This window comes from Notolabrus celidotus, chromosome 18 (assembly GCF_009762535.1).
Source record: "Notolabrus celidotus isolate fNotCel1 chromosome 18, fNotCel1.pri, whole genome shotgun sequence".
NCBI lineage: Eukaryota > Metazoa > Chordata > Actinopteri > Labriformes > Labridae > Notolabrus > Notolabrus celidotus.
In genome coordinates, this window is record NC_048289.1 from 17341449 (window position 1) to 17355581 (window position 14133).

The following is a 14133-nucleotide window of genomic DNA, read 5'->3' on the forward strand; positions in this document are numbered from 1 at the left end:
TCTCCTGTTAAAGAGACGTATCATTTAATCTTGTACCTTTAAAATGATATCAAAATGGCATGGTTTTTCTGCATGCAGAATCTGCAGATTGCAGGACACGGGAGGTTGAACGACATAGCCAGACACAGTATCAGGGCAGGGATCAGAAGCAATCCACTGATCCTCTTTCCCAAGAGGCTCATCCAGCTTTCGAGTCTATAAGATCCCTGCACGATACATGACTAAGAACGAGTACCATAGCAGTAAAGCTTAAGGTTTTCTAAGTTCACTCTCTGTCTCTGTCTAACCCTCATGTGCACGAGTCAAGTGTGAATAGAAGATAAAGTGCTGCTTTTGCGCAATCTTTGCTATTTATATATAGAGAGAAAAAGGGATTCTGGCTATTCTTGCACCTCAATAAATTCCTTTATTTGCTTACACATATTACATCTCATGACACATACATACAGTAGAGGTCATTTCATACGTCAAATGATAGATTTTCTAATGTCTGAACGACACATGATGGGATAAGTAGAAAGTACACAGTGCATTAATTTTTATCTCAGAAAAGGATCCTTGAAGGAAAAGCAAGAGGACATTTTTTCACTGGAGACAGAACTGGTAGTGAAACCATCCATATAATAATGTCAGCAAGGAGAAGGAGGTTTAAATCATTTAAATTGCATCACTTGCGGCAGCTTCAACAAATGTTTTGAACAGTTTTGGCTCCAGTGATCACAACAGCTCCTTGCTGTCCCCCCAAGCAGCAGGAAAGGAGTTTCCAGGTAGTCCCAAAGCCATTCTGATAGGATTAAGTGCCTTTGATTGATGCTCTGTTGATTAGAGGAGATAACATTGTGTAACAGGAAGTCGAGAGCCGCAGCTTGTATTAGCACCCGGGAGGGGATATTGCTAAAAGTGTTTCAGAAAGTTCACTGGGGGTTTGCTTTCTTCTCACATGCCTGACTGAATCAAGTTCAATTCCAGTTTGCATGGAGAGGTGATGGGGAGAGAGACTGCAGGGAGTTGAATCAAAACAGCAGAGGACTTAGGCTTTTTACCAGCATACAATCAATGATGCTATAACTGCAAATGCCACATTTTAAACAAAGTCATCTGCAAGTACATGTAAGGCTTTGGTAGCCTGCCTTACCTCCTCTGTAAGAAGGGTATTTAAAGAGTAAAGCTGTGTGGATCTCAAATGCTGGCTGGCAATCAAATCAAATCCTACCCAATCTTCTTACAGGACAGGTAGATCTACTGCACCCTGTTTAACTGACTCTTGCCTCCTTACAAGAAGCAAAGGTTGCTTTAACTGTACATCCTTCAAATCAGTCGTATGCTTCATGTATTCTTACACAATTTGTACTTTACATTTTCTATGTTATAAACTATATACATGCAAAATCATGCACACTCAAAAGATCTTTTTCAAACCAACATGGTATCGTAAATTGTGGGCTAAACACTGGTGTTAATAAAACATATTACCGTGTAAGTCATTTGTCATGGCTTTTGGACATGACAGCTTTTGTTCTGAGAGATGACACTTAAGTTCAACACGTTTGTGGTTTAAGAGTGCATTTCTTCACAGATTCACAACACCCTCCCTTCAAAGCTCCACTCAAACTCTCCATTCATAAAGACAGTTCAAGTAGAAAATTCTCTGACAATGAAACAAAAACAAAAAAAAACAACTTACATTGATAGATTGCATATTGAAATAAATACACTCTTAAACAACTCATCAGCGCCTTTTGAGGTAAGAGAACATCAGCCATTGCTAGTCATCACTGCCGTTGATGCAAGCTTTGTTAAACAGCATTAACAGATCCTTGATGCTTTCACAATTCAGGCTACTTCAACCAAAAAAAACAGACACATATTTTTCCACCCAGATCCCAGAAGTATAAAGTTGTGTCCTTTTTTTGTCCCGTCTCAGCCTCCATGCATGGCCTGCTGCTGCTACAACAGCAGCTGCTAAGTGCATCGTACAACCTAAAGTGCTACTCAACAGATTGGATCTGTACTTTAGCTTAATTTGTAACAGTTTAAGAGCTTTTCCAGCCATGGTGTCAAACCATACATGTCAGAATCTTTTTTACATTATTGCTATCATAAAGGGAAATATATGTTGTCCTTGAATGTTGTTGCTTTTCAAATGTTCATGCAAACGCAGAAGACGGAGGAAGTTTCAAACATATCAAAGTCAAACAGCTTCTCTTGCAGTCAGAGTCCCAACAGTACTTCTTCATGATGATGTTTCTGACTCTTCCCTCCTCAGAGAACGATCAGGCCGGACTGTAGACCAGACCACGACTACAGTAGACTAAAGTTTAGGCTAGACTGTTCCAGACCAGACCAGACCAGACCAGGGCCGGACTGACCTGCACCAGAGTGGACAGCACCTAACTGGAAAGAGAACTACGCTGGTGTAGATCAGACCAGACCGAGCTAGACAAGTCAGACTCCAACTAGACTAGTTGTTAGACAAGATTAGGCTAGCGTAGCCTAGCTAAGCCCTAACCAGACCACATCAGTCCAGATCCGAGCACTGCGGGAACTTAGCAGATGGTGCAAGTCTTTGATTTCCCACCTTCACCACCTCCAGCTAGACAAAGAAATAAAAAATAAAAAACTTATTAATATGAGATGATCCATAACACTGATATTTTATCTTACACATATGTAGCTTTATCTACCTTTTCTGGCTTCCTCTTCTTCAAGTTTCTTCTTCTCATCCTCGATGGCCTTCATCTTCGCATTGTACACCTCGGCCTGCGCGTTCCACTGTGACCTGTTGAAGTTCAGGCCGTCAAACATTGGCTGGATCTCTTTGTGGAACCTGGAGAACTCCTGATGAAAGAAGAGAAAACATGCTGGATGTAAGTGTATGCCTCTCACAGTTTTTGTTGTCCCAAATCTCACATTCCTCTCAGACCAAGGAGCCCTCTGGGACGGCTGATACAGGCTTATAGTTATGGATGTGTGCGATCTTGTCCAAATACCGTCCTGACAAAGTGACAAACAGATAACTGACATTCCTGGTGGAGCAGACTGAGGTCAGCTTTCAGAGGAAAGCTAATGACGAGACTGTAAGATAAATCTAAAACTTAGCAGACACTTTTAGTCTGTAGGAAACATCATGTTATTTTAATGCATTTTAGAGCAAACATACTTGATATTTTAGTGTTTGTTATCCAGCTCTATTGCTGCAGAGCTGAAGCTGCACCTCTCTGACACAGTCTCATACAAAATTAAGCAGTTATGCCAAGATTTTCAAATCATTATTTTCCACACAGTTAAAGGGGGAACGGCCTGAAAATTAATGTTATTGCCTTGGAAACAGAAGCCACACTTTAAATTAGGGATTCAGATTGAGGTTAATGACTGAGTTTATCTCCTTTAACAGTTCGCATTTGAGGAGCACCTACCGTGAAAGTATGAAACCTGATTAATCTGAACTGTATCAAAACAACACTTCGATAGAGTGATGTTTTGTGCTGCTGGAAATAAAGATCATACTGTAGCTCTTTTAAATCGTTAAGTCTTCAATTTTGTTTTTCTTGAGCAACTTTTGATCAACCGTTAAAACCATAGACTGTATAAAACATGGACGTAGTATCCGTGACGTCACCCATCTGTTCCTGAGAGCTGTTTTGAAGCCAATCGACGGAGGCAGCCATATTGGAAATGCGGAACTCAACCAGGCAGAGTGTGACGTAAAGAGGTGGAGTTTGAGCCTCTTAGCCAACAGCTATGTGTTCCCAACCGGGAGTCAAGTCAGTCATGTCCTTATATGGGCGAAAAACTCGTAATCTTAATATCTTCTGAACCGTTGCGTTAGAGAAAAATTCAACCCCCGTACAGTGTGTGCCAAGCTGTTTTTTAAACCAGGCTGTAAACATGTTTATTAATGCTGCAAAGATCGTCTTGTTTGAATTGGGGTCTATGTGGTTTGCGGTGTTTCTGCAGCCAGCCTCAAGAGGATTCTCAATGAACTGCAGTTTATAACACTTCCGCATGGGCTTCATAGTTTGAGACCGGAGGTTGTCGCTTGGTTGCAACACAAAACCTCCATCTTTAAACCATCATCTCCCTTCTGTTGTGTTGTACTCAAGTTTTATGTTTGGATAAATGATGCAAGCGTGTGTGACTTTTATTTACCTTGTATACAAACGCGCACACGAAGTCAATGAAACCGCACTGCATCTTGGGTAGCTGTTCGGCACAGTTTCTGTCCATCATGGGCTGAGAGGAGAGAGAGGAGGTTTCATAGAGGTTCACAACACAAGTGATTCCAAGAAAGCACCAAAAAAAACCCACAATGTGTACAAGAGTATGAAGTATGACGCTTACAATTGGTTGCTGGTCCAAAACAGATCGTTCCAAGTCTCCCTGTTCCCAGAATTCAGCTGCGACCATCAGAGCCACCTGGAGGGGAGCAGAGAAGGATAATGCAGAAATGGTTGATGAGAACAAAGAAGTGAGTCTGAGCTAATCTGCAGCTGCTTGTGCCTCTTCAGATTGATTTATATGTTATGTTTTAATTGTTTTCGGCCTCTGTGACCCTTTGTAATAGTATTTTGTAGACACAAAAACAGATTTGATAGTGTAGCGTTTCTTAAATATGCAGTAAGACAATGAAGCGGTCTTCCCAAGGCTAAAAAGTAAAAAAACAAACCCTCTTAACATTCTTATTTGAACTGAAAACAAAGGTCTTCAACATTATTTGTCATTCTGTTTTATTCTTATCTCTTACCCTCTTATTGTTCTAATGTATTAATTTTTTATCACATCTTTTACATATTTTATTGTATCTAATATAACCCCATCCTGCTTCATGGCGCCTGTTTTGTTTGTTTCATTTCATATTTTCATTTTGTTATTCACTATTTTTATTCTCTTGGATAACTACTGCCATATAATCCAAGTCATCTTTGTACTGTTATTTTTTTATTTTATTTATTTTTATTATTATTATTATTTTTTAAATATGTTTGGCCTTTTGCCTTTATTTGATAGGACAGCTGAAGAGAGACAGGAAATGTGGGGAGTAGAGAGTGGGGGAATATATGCAGGAAATGGTCGACCAGCCAGGAATCGAACCGGCAACCCCTGTAGCCTCTGTACGTGGGGCGCTTAGACCGCTAGGCCACCAGCGCCCCCTTTGTACTGTTATAATTGTTATCATCTATGAATTAAAGCTACATAGAGTGGGTTAAAAACCAATGAAATAAACAAGTTTGTTCCTTTGTGAGGGATACTTTCAATCCCTCCTACATATACTATTAACATCTGCAGGATGGGATTTCAAAGCCAGCTACAAATATGAAACATGTTTTTGGACTCACTATAAAGCTCACAACAAATATAGATTACAAAGTAGTTCTTTCTCAGCAGCTGTTGTCAGGGCTTTAAACTTCCCTCTTCTTCTCTACAACTAAACACACTGGGCTGGGTAACCTGATCAAAGACTGAGGATATGTACATTAAAACAATCGTATTTGCTTCCTGAGAGCCTCTCTGTATCTCCTTAAAGGCCACCCACCTTGCTCTGAACCTCCCAGGGCTTGGTGATAGCTGACAAGTCACAACCTGTCATCATCATGGCCCTAGAGATGTAGAAAGAGACGGATGGAGAGAGTCGGTGAGGGCAGAAAAACATCACTGTCTGTTTCAGATACTGAGATCCTCTTGTTCAGATCTCTCCTTATGAAGATATTTGGATCATATTTATACTCTGGTTGATTTAGATACATACATGATGATTTCCTTCCTAACAGGGTTGTTGGAAATGTAAGCAATGGCCTCCTTCTCATCTCCCATTGGCTCTGTGGCATTCACAATGTTCTGGAACATGGTTCTCTTTCTGCGTGGGTGAAAACATAACATCAGTCAGACTGTCAACATGCTAAACTTTAGAGCAATGCCAGATTCGGTCAGCCATTTCACTCAAGTTGTGTCATGTCTGTGGTTGTAGCTTGGTAGCTACCAGCAGTTTTTGTCAGAGAACCTACTTAAAGTACAGGGCCAGATCAGTGGCGATGATGCAGACGTCGAACAAATGCTGCACAGTCTCAAACTGGCGCTTCTGCAGGTTGCAGAAGATGTTCAGAGTCTGCAAGGGGACAATGAAAAGTGGTCAGATTGTGTTTTTTTTTTTTATTAGATTGATGATCTTTGAAATCACTGTCCAATGAGATTTTGTTGTACCTCGTCGGCCATGAGCGTCTTGCTGAAGTCCAAGTGATGCCTCTCCATGATGGAGGAGCCGTGGAGTTTAGCCAGAGGAGCCGCACTCCTATGAGAGTATGAAGTCCATTAGTAAAAACAGAAAGGTGCATAAAATCCTTCACAAATAATACATAATAAAAAAAACCATCAAAAATCTAGACTTGCTTTGTCTGGTAGAGGTTATTGGTCCCTCTGTGATCAATATCGTGGCAGAAAGCAGCGGCCACCATGGCGAAGGCATCTAGATCAGAGTAGTACTTCCTCAGCCTTCCTGTCTGGAGGTGAGACACATCACGCTCAGTTATGGAAGAGATTGTGACACATTGGTTATTTGTTCTGTCTCATTTGTGTAATGTACGCTTGGTCGATGCTCATGCTTTTGTACCTAATGTGGACTATATCTGATCTGAATTAAAACAATTCAAGACTCTTAATGAAGACATAAAACATGTTATGAGTCTTCCACGAGTATTGTGCAGTAAGCTTAAACTGTCTGCCTGTAATAAACAGACTGAGCAGCGTGCAGTTATGGAGTAAATGAGGCACTCTAAATACTATCCTGTTGTCGTTTTGTCGACCATATTTGGGCGTTACCTGCAGCAGACAGAACATGGTGTGGCCCACGTTGAAGCCGTGCCTCCAGTTGTGGTAGGTTATTGCACGGTAGCCCTTCCTCACTGTGTACATCCACTTGGTCAGCGTCTGAGAGTGTGGATATAAAACAGCAACACAAGAGAAACAATGTATAAGGATAAGGATAATTTGAGGGTTTCCAGATGAGACACACACACACACACACACACACACACACACACACACACACACACACACACACACACACACACACACACACACACCTGATATCCCTCAAACTTGTGACTAATTAAAGATCATATCTCCATCAAAATAGACCCATCATTTAATCAACCAATCAGGAACACAGACAGCTCACCTCTGCTGGAACTTTAAACTTTTCAACCACTCCGAGCTCAAAGAACATGCGAATGCCGGCTTTGATGAGGCCGTGCTCCGTGACGGGGAAGTCGCTGAAGGAGAACAGGTAGAGACTCTCTCCGTTGACGTTGTCCGCAGCGGGACATGTCGCTTTCTGAACAAAAGCACAACACAAGGCCTCCGTAAGTCATTCATAAAGTTCTGATAGGAATAGGATTTTAATGTCAAATTTGAGATTTTCTGCCGTCTAGAAACTTCTAATTTGGATCTTTTTCGTGACAGTTGCAAAGAAATAAAGTCCTCAACTTACCAACAGTTTGTACATTTCTTTCTGGTCACAGTCTTCAGGGTCAGAATCAAACTTCTCTTTTGTGTTCTGGTGGAGAAAAGGGGTAAATTCATTGACATTTACATACAACCCTTGAGAATGCTTTTATTAAAGCTGCTATTGGGATCTTTTGGTTTGTATCGATTATGGCGCTTCCTGTGGACGAACTGATACCTAGTATCTCTTGTCCTATACATGCAAAGGTCGTTTTTTCCAACAAAAACCTCACCCTGCTGTCTTTTATATGTCAAACTTCTCAAGCAATGTGATTACTTTCCATGAAAACAGGCTGTTTCTAAAGCGAGATGTCAATCATCTGGTGTGACACCTACCCCCTCACAACGGTTTCAGGCATTAAAAATGACAACAGAGAAGGTATCAGTGTTGTTGTTGATGGTCTTGTTTGCTTTTGAGGGTCATTAAGAGGTGTCAGTATCAGTTTCAGTCTATTCCTCAGCTATTTAAAAACTCCTCACAGTGCCTTTAATTACAGCAAAATACATCAAACAGGTGCTCCTGGCATTAAACGGTTGGGTAATCAAGATAAGAGATCCACCAGATCTTTCCATTTGTCATGTAATAGCTGCCATAGGAGGGCTGCAACTCAAAGGTGCATTAACCTCTGACCACTTGTAATTTCTGTTTGCTCCAAAGATTTAAAAAGAAAGGCCTCTGCAGCAAAGCGAGGCTAATACTAACCAGAATGGACTGCACTTCAGCTGTGGTGGCTTTAGTCTGGTACATGAGCATCTCAATTGCGATCTCTTTCCTCCATTCCATGCGGTTCAGCCTGTCGTAGGTGTCACAGTTCAGCACCGACCAACCCAAGAACTGAGTCAGGGCCTGGTTCACACAATGACAAAGAGAGAGAGAATGAAAGAAAGAAAAAACATAAAGCCTGTTACATCCTCATTTTGATGATGTGCGTCTATCCACAGATGGACAACAGTTGTACGATGTTGGCAGGAGAACACAAAGAGTGACTACATTTAACTCATGGTGCTGACCTCAGTGATCTGCTCGTCGTGCTCATCAAATGGCTTGCCGTCTTTCCTGTTGAAGAAAGTGGCGACGCCCACTATTTCTTCTTTCTTGTTGACGATGGGCAGTGACAAAACGTTCTTGATGAGGAAACCTGTGTCATCCACAGCCTCTTTCTGGAACACATTAAAAAACAGATTCAAATCATGCAGACAGTTTCAAAGTTTGTTTTACTTAACCCTCCTGTTATAATCCGGGTCAGATTGAACCATTACAAATTTAAAAAAAATGTTAAAAGTATTTTTTTGGTATGAAACTTCTTCTGCTTGGCGTAATTAGCGTAACCAACATATAAAATAAAATGGTTCATTTAACATATTTGCAACCCCCCCTGCATGTTTTTATTACATAGATCCTGTTCGTGGGTCAACTTGACCCGGCAGTCAAAGTGGAGGCAAAAAGGGGTCAGAAGTGTCAAATACTTATTGTTTCCTTGATCTGTGTGACATATTTCCCCCCAATCATGAACACCAACATGAAAAATGAGTGAGTTATCCTCATTGAACCATGATCTGTGCAAATTAAAGAACACCATTGCACTAAATTTTGTTTAAATGGTTAGTAATGGAGTTAATAATGAGATTAAAAAAATGTTTATTGGGATTTTTTGGGGTTCTGACACTTTTTGATCGTTAAATATGCCCCCGGTCAAGTTGACCCAGGACCATTATTGCTGTCCCTGAGAAACAAACATAACAGGAGGGTTAAATCAATGCATGCATATGTGCTTGCATCACTGTATAATACATACAAAGAGGCTTGTACACACTTTTTCTTTATTTGAATGCACAGTAAAAGTCTCCTTACCTGGAAAGTGAAGTATTCATCTCCAGCCACGTTCATCATGTTGCAAATCTGTAACAGGCACATTCAAAAGTTAATGACGGTTTTTGACTTCATGAATTTAGCCTGATAGGTATTCCAACTTCATCTTTTCATCCATCAAAAAAAGTTAGACCTCTACTTTGATTTACCCTCACTAATGCTTTTAAAGTTACTTTATTGATCTGATAAAGCAATTAAGTTGCATAACTACACCAAGTTACTTCATACACAGGATCTCCATTTATAATCTACGACTTTCATTTTTAACTTAGTGTGTCCATGCATCATTTTTGTTTAATTTTATCCTCTGTTTTCAGTCAAAATCTGAATGATAATTGTCCTCAAGTAGTGTTAAGGAACTTACAAAGCCATTCTCTGCAACATAGGTAGGAAGTCCGCTAACTAGAGCCCAGTGATCTGCAGGTGGGCTCCTGAAAAAGCAGGAAAAGAAAGAAGCATTCAGAGGTCTGTCAGCTGGAGAGGGCACAATGAACAGTGCTGAATCTGAGTGCTTCATGTATTTCAAACATCATAGGATGTCCCCGTTGTTTAGCTTCTAGGACGGATTCATAAGTGAGGACGATACTCTGATTCTTTTTATTCAGAGTCACAGAGATTGTTTGAAATTGGAGTGTATTTGTGGCATGTAACTAAAAATGCTCACGGTATGACTTTGATTTCTTCTTTTGCTTCCAGGAGGTAGTCAATAATCTTGTAAAAGTTGACTTCCTGTACAGAAAACAGAAGCCTTTTAGAAACCATTGATCTGCTTTTAAATGGCTGTAGACAACAGACAGACAGTGGAAAAACTGAATAAGCAAGGAGAAAAATGAGGTTGTTACCCTGCCGTCTGGCGTTTTTGGTCCTTTATAGGGTTCCACATCTCCCAGTTTCACAGGCCATTCATCATAGAATTCCTGCAGGGGGCCAACACAGACAATAAGAGATTTGTTTAAAGTCGTGCAAGTCTGCAGACTTGACTGCCATCTGTTAAATCCTCTGTGTTATCTTCTTCACCAACCTTCTCTTTGGTCATGTCCAACAGACCCACTGAGTATCGTTCACATTGCAGATAGGTCCTTACAGTGTAGAGCGCTTTGTGGAACTGTCTCTCAATGTCTGTCAACTCCTCAAACACTTTACTGGCCGTCCACAGAAGCACCTATTGGCAAAAGAGTAACAACAAATACAGAAGGAGTTCATTTTTTGGTTAGGCATGTTACATTGCTTCTGATTGGTGCAGGTTTAGAACCAAGAGACACAGTATCCTAATGATGCAGAATCCCCAGTGGACAACAGGGGCTAATTAGAGCAGTGATGTATTAAGTAACAGCAGCTGAGTTCACCTGACTCCTTCTGGACTCCACGTTGAACATGTAGGCTGTGAAATGCTGCAGGGCGATGACTTGAGCAAAGTTCATATACTTGTGGAAAAGCTGAAAAACAACACAATTAAAGTCAGCCAGGTCTGATTGGCTCCCACTGACATAATGGGAGTGTTTTGCACCCTGTTGGTGAGATGTAATTACAGCAATAATCTCTAGTTAGCTGCAAATCTATAATAGCAGTGTGCAGGCTTTCTTTAAAGTAGCAGATAAACAATGTATGGAAGATTCAAACTGAGAATTCTTGCATAACATGAAGTGTTTGTGCTGTAAAATACGTGTGACATTTAACACAAACAACAGTACGAAGCTTCTTATAAAACACATCTCTGTCCTTGCCACTACACATTAGAATCCACATTTAAATATGTATCCTTACCTTCTCATCTTCAGCAGAGAACGCATCAGCTCCTATTTTGTTTAGTGCCATGACAACGCCAATGCACTCTTTGTCAGCCAACAGAGGGAACGTGAGCATGGATTTAGTCTTGTATCCCGTCTGTTTGTCCACAAAGTCACAGAACTTTTTATTCTGCATCAAAAAAAAAAAAAAGGATTTCAGATTTGGCTTGGATTTGAGGGGGGGTGTAAAGCAACATCACTAACATAAAACAACCATCATATTCAAATCATTAATTTACTCTTGCAGCTCTGTATTGTTTGCTCATTAATCACCTGTCAGAATAAGATTTACATCCACAATGCTGTAACATTTTCATGATCTTGTACTTTTTTGTGGTACTTACTAAGTAATCATCATTAACTTCTGCTGGTTGTGGCCACACTTACATTTAGAAATAATTAAATTTGATCAGTAAATTAATTATTTATCTGGACATTTTAAAAAAAAATCAAACTGATGCAGTCTTAGACAGAAATGGCAAATGGAAGTCTTGAGTTTCCACAAATCTTTACATGCCTATTCTGACTCTTATTGACAAATATATAAGTTAAAAAAATATGATAGACTGCCAAACATTTCTCCTTCATTTTCCATCTCTTTGTTTACAAACGTGTGTATCACTTGCATATTTTTAGAGCATTATTGCCATTCTTTATTCCCCTATAGTTAAAAACACTGAGTTGATACACCAATAGCAAAACAAACAGGAGGTTTAATAAGCTGTATAGATACATAGTTATCCACCAAAGTTAAATAAAACAATTTAGCATATGTTAGATTTATATTGACTAACACGGCTGGTGGTAATTAGTTAATTAGTCTCAAATGTGAGTCTGATGCTGTGCACTTCTTAAAGAGAAACAGCTACTATTTGACATATTTGTTTAGTCTGCAGTGCAGTTCGTTTAGCTGAGCATTAGGGGGTTATAAGATGCTTTCCTAACTCATTTATAGAGAATTATCTGGTTTATAGAGGGGCATTTTAGCAATATTAATACAGAAACAAGAATTCATCTCCACATCGAGTTTTAATCTAGAATAACTCTAAAGAGCGCACTACATGACCTCTCACCCCTGAAACATCCGGAACATTTTGTGGCTTTTTGGAAGATGCAGTGTGCCCGACGACACCCATTTCCAAAGGGAACACAATTTCTCCCTGAGGGTTGACCAGGTTTGTCTCATACTTGGACGTCGGAGTCACGTCAAAGAGGCATGTGGCAAGCTCAGGTGTTCCATTTCTGGACCGGCACATGTAAAAGCTGACCCTGTCGGCCTGTAGAATCAGGGCGACTCTTTGCAGCACTTTGTGAAGTGACTCCTCCATTATGATGGTCTGTTTCTGCATCTCCTGGACCAGCTCGAAGATGATGGCGGCTTCTTGCACAGAGTTAACATCCTTGAAGGAAGCGGTGTCCTTGATGTCGAGAGGGGCAGAAAAGGCGGCAGAAAGGGCCTCGGCGCGGACCTTCTTATCAAAGTACTCTTTGGCGAACTGCGGGTTGTTCTCCAGGTATTTCTCCACGCTATCCTTATCTGCCATTTTGAACTCTAGTAGTGTTAAATTCCCGTCCTATTTTTCACAAAAGCATCACCTGCAGAGTTGATAAAAAAAAAATGAGGGGAGCTGGGTTTTTGTGGCCTACAGGGTTGGGTGGTTTAGTAGCATCCGTTCGAGTGGACTTGCATTCTCCTCCACGGTCCCCGAGGGATTCACTGACATGTCCCGTGTCTGCCTTCAGACAGAATAGGAGGAGAGTGCGGCTTAGAGGCTGAAAGGATCAAAGTGGCCACTAATTAATGTGACGTCATGACATTAAACCCCCTGCTCTAAGCGTCCTTAACCCGCAAATCCCAACGCTGATCATTTTATATCGGGCAATCCTTCCCATCTGAGGGAGGACACAGGAGTGAGACTGTTGTCAGGTTAAATGCCATGTTGGATGCATGGGCTGCATCACCTTTGGTTCAATTGGTTTTCAAAAGCCCCCTTATCCAAATACATGACTGTACACTCAACACCTTGGAGATACTTAGTCAAACAACCCTTAGCTTATTAATTAAACAATTTGAGCAAGCACATGGTTCCAGCTGTCCTTGCCTTAAATAACCCCTATGTGAGCCAACCCTGCGTTAGCTATTACTCTTATCCTGCTCTTGTTGCTATGGAACTAAAAAGTACCCACACAGTGTCGTCAACTTGCAGAGATTGTGTTAGAACCCATAGTATGTGAGAAGCCGACCCAGGCGCTCTCATTAAATCACCATCTTCATGGAGGTATCAGTCCCAGAACTGGATAGTGGCCAATTAGTGAGACTTGGATGTCTGAGAACAAGGCCCTAAACAAAGATGGCTGGCTATTATTAACTAAGTGCACTGTCTGGCTAGCTGCTGGCAAGCTGGCAAGACAAGGAGTTCCCCACTATTTTTTCATCATGGGGATTAAGGCAAGTATACCAAGGGGAGCTACAAAAAGAATGTGTGGGCAATGCGGAACTGTATTACAACAGCCCATTAGAGACAGGAAGACTGGCTGGATGTTGTTCTAAAGAGGAAACAGAGATAGAAATGAGAGACAAAAATCATTTAAATGATTGCCAAATCATTGTATTTTAATTATTGTTGAATGGAATCAGTTAAAGATATATATAAACATTTAGGGATTAATATTTGTGTGTTATAGATTGAAATGTTTTTGTCTCTTTTTTGGAACAAGGCAAAGAAGAATAAAAAAGAAAAGTGTCCAAAAATGTGGGAAAAACAATCTTAAGCTGTGGACAAACACAATGGGTGTCTTGAGGGGGTTCCAAAATGACATTCAGTTGGAATGTTTTCTGTTAGATAATTAACAAAACCTGCATACTTAAGCAATAATACACAATAATGATGCACGATGAGAGATGATGATAGATCACCAGATGATAGCTTATGTGTACAGTTGCACAGTTTGCACTGTTTTCCTTTGTTTTTCTATTGT

The 14133-nt window shown here is 40.6% G+C and overlaps 1 protein-coding gene across 2 annotated transcripts; it reads right to left on the reverse strand.

Annotated features, from left to right (window-relative positions):
* Positions 1 to 399: 399 nt before the first annotated feature.
* On the reverse strand, positions 400 to 12698 carry pde6c (phosphodiesterase 6C, cGMP-specific, cone, alpha prime). Of its 2 annotated transcripts, none has more exons than XM_034707690.1 (22): positions 12228 to 12698; positions 11132 to 11284; positions 10714 to 10803; positions 10389 to 10529; positions 10210 to 10284; positions 10032 to 10096; positions 9732 to 9798; positions 9350 to 9397; positions 8509 to 8658; positions 8201 to 8344; positions 7484 to 7549; positions 7172 to 7327; positions 6814 to 6921; positions 6385 to 6494; positions 6199 to 6286; positions 6003 to 6103; positions 5747 to 5854; positions 5534 to 5597; positions 4342 to 4416; positions 4150 to 4233; positions 2685 to 2838; positions 400 to 2578 (listed from the first exon to the last, which is right to left on the reverse strand). In XM_034707690.1, exons 1-22 carry the CDS (start codon positions 12696 to 12698, stop codon positions 2547 to 2549), a joined length of 2550 nt encoding a protein of 849 aa, XP_034563581.1. In that variant the 3' UTR covers positions 400 to 2546. The 2 variants fall into 2 exon arrangements, with proteins under 2 accessions (XP_034563581.1, XP_034563580.1); XM_034707689.1 differs by having other exon boundaries at positions 400 to 2593.
* Positions 12699 to 14133: the final 1435 nt, after the last annotated feature.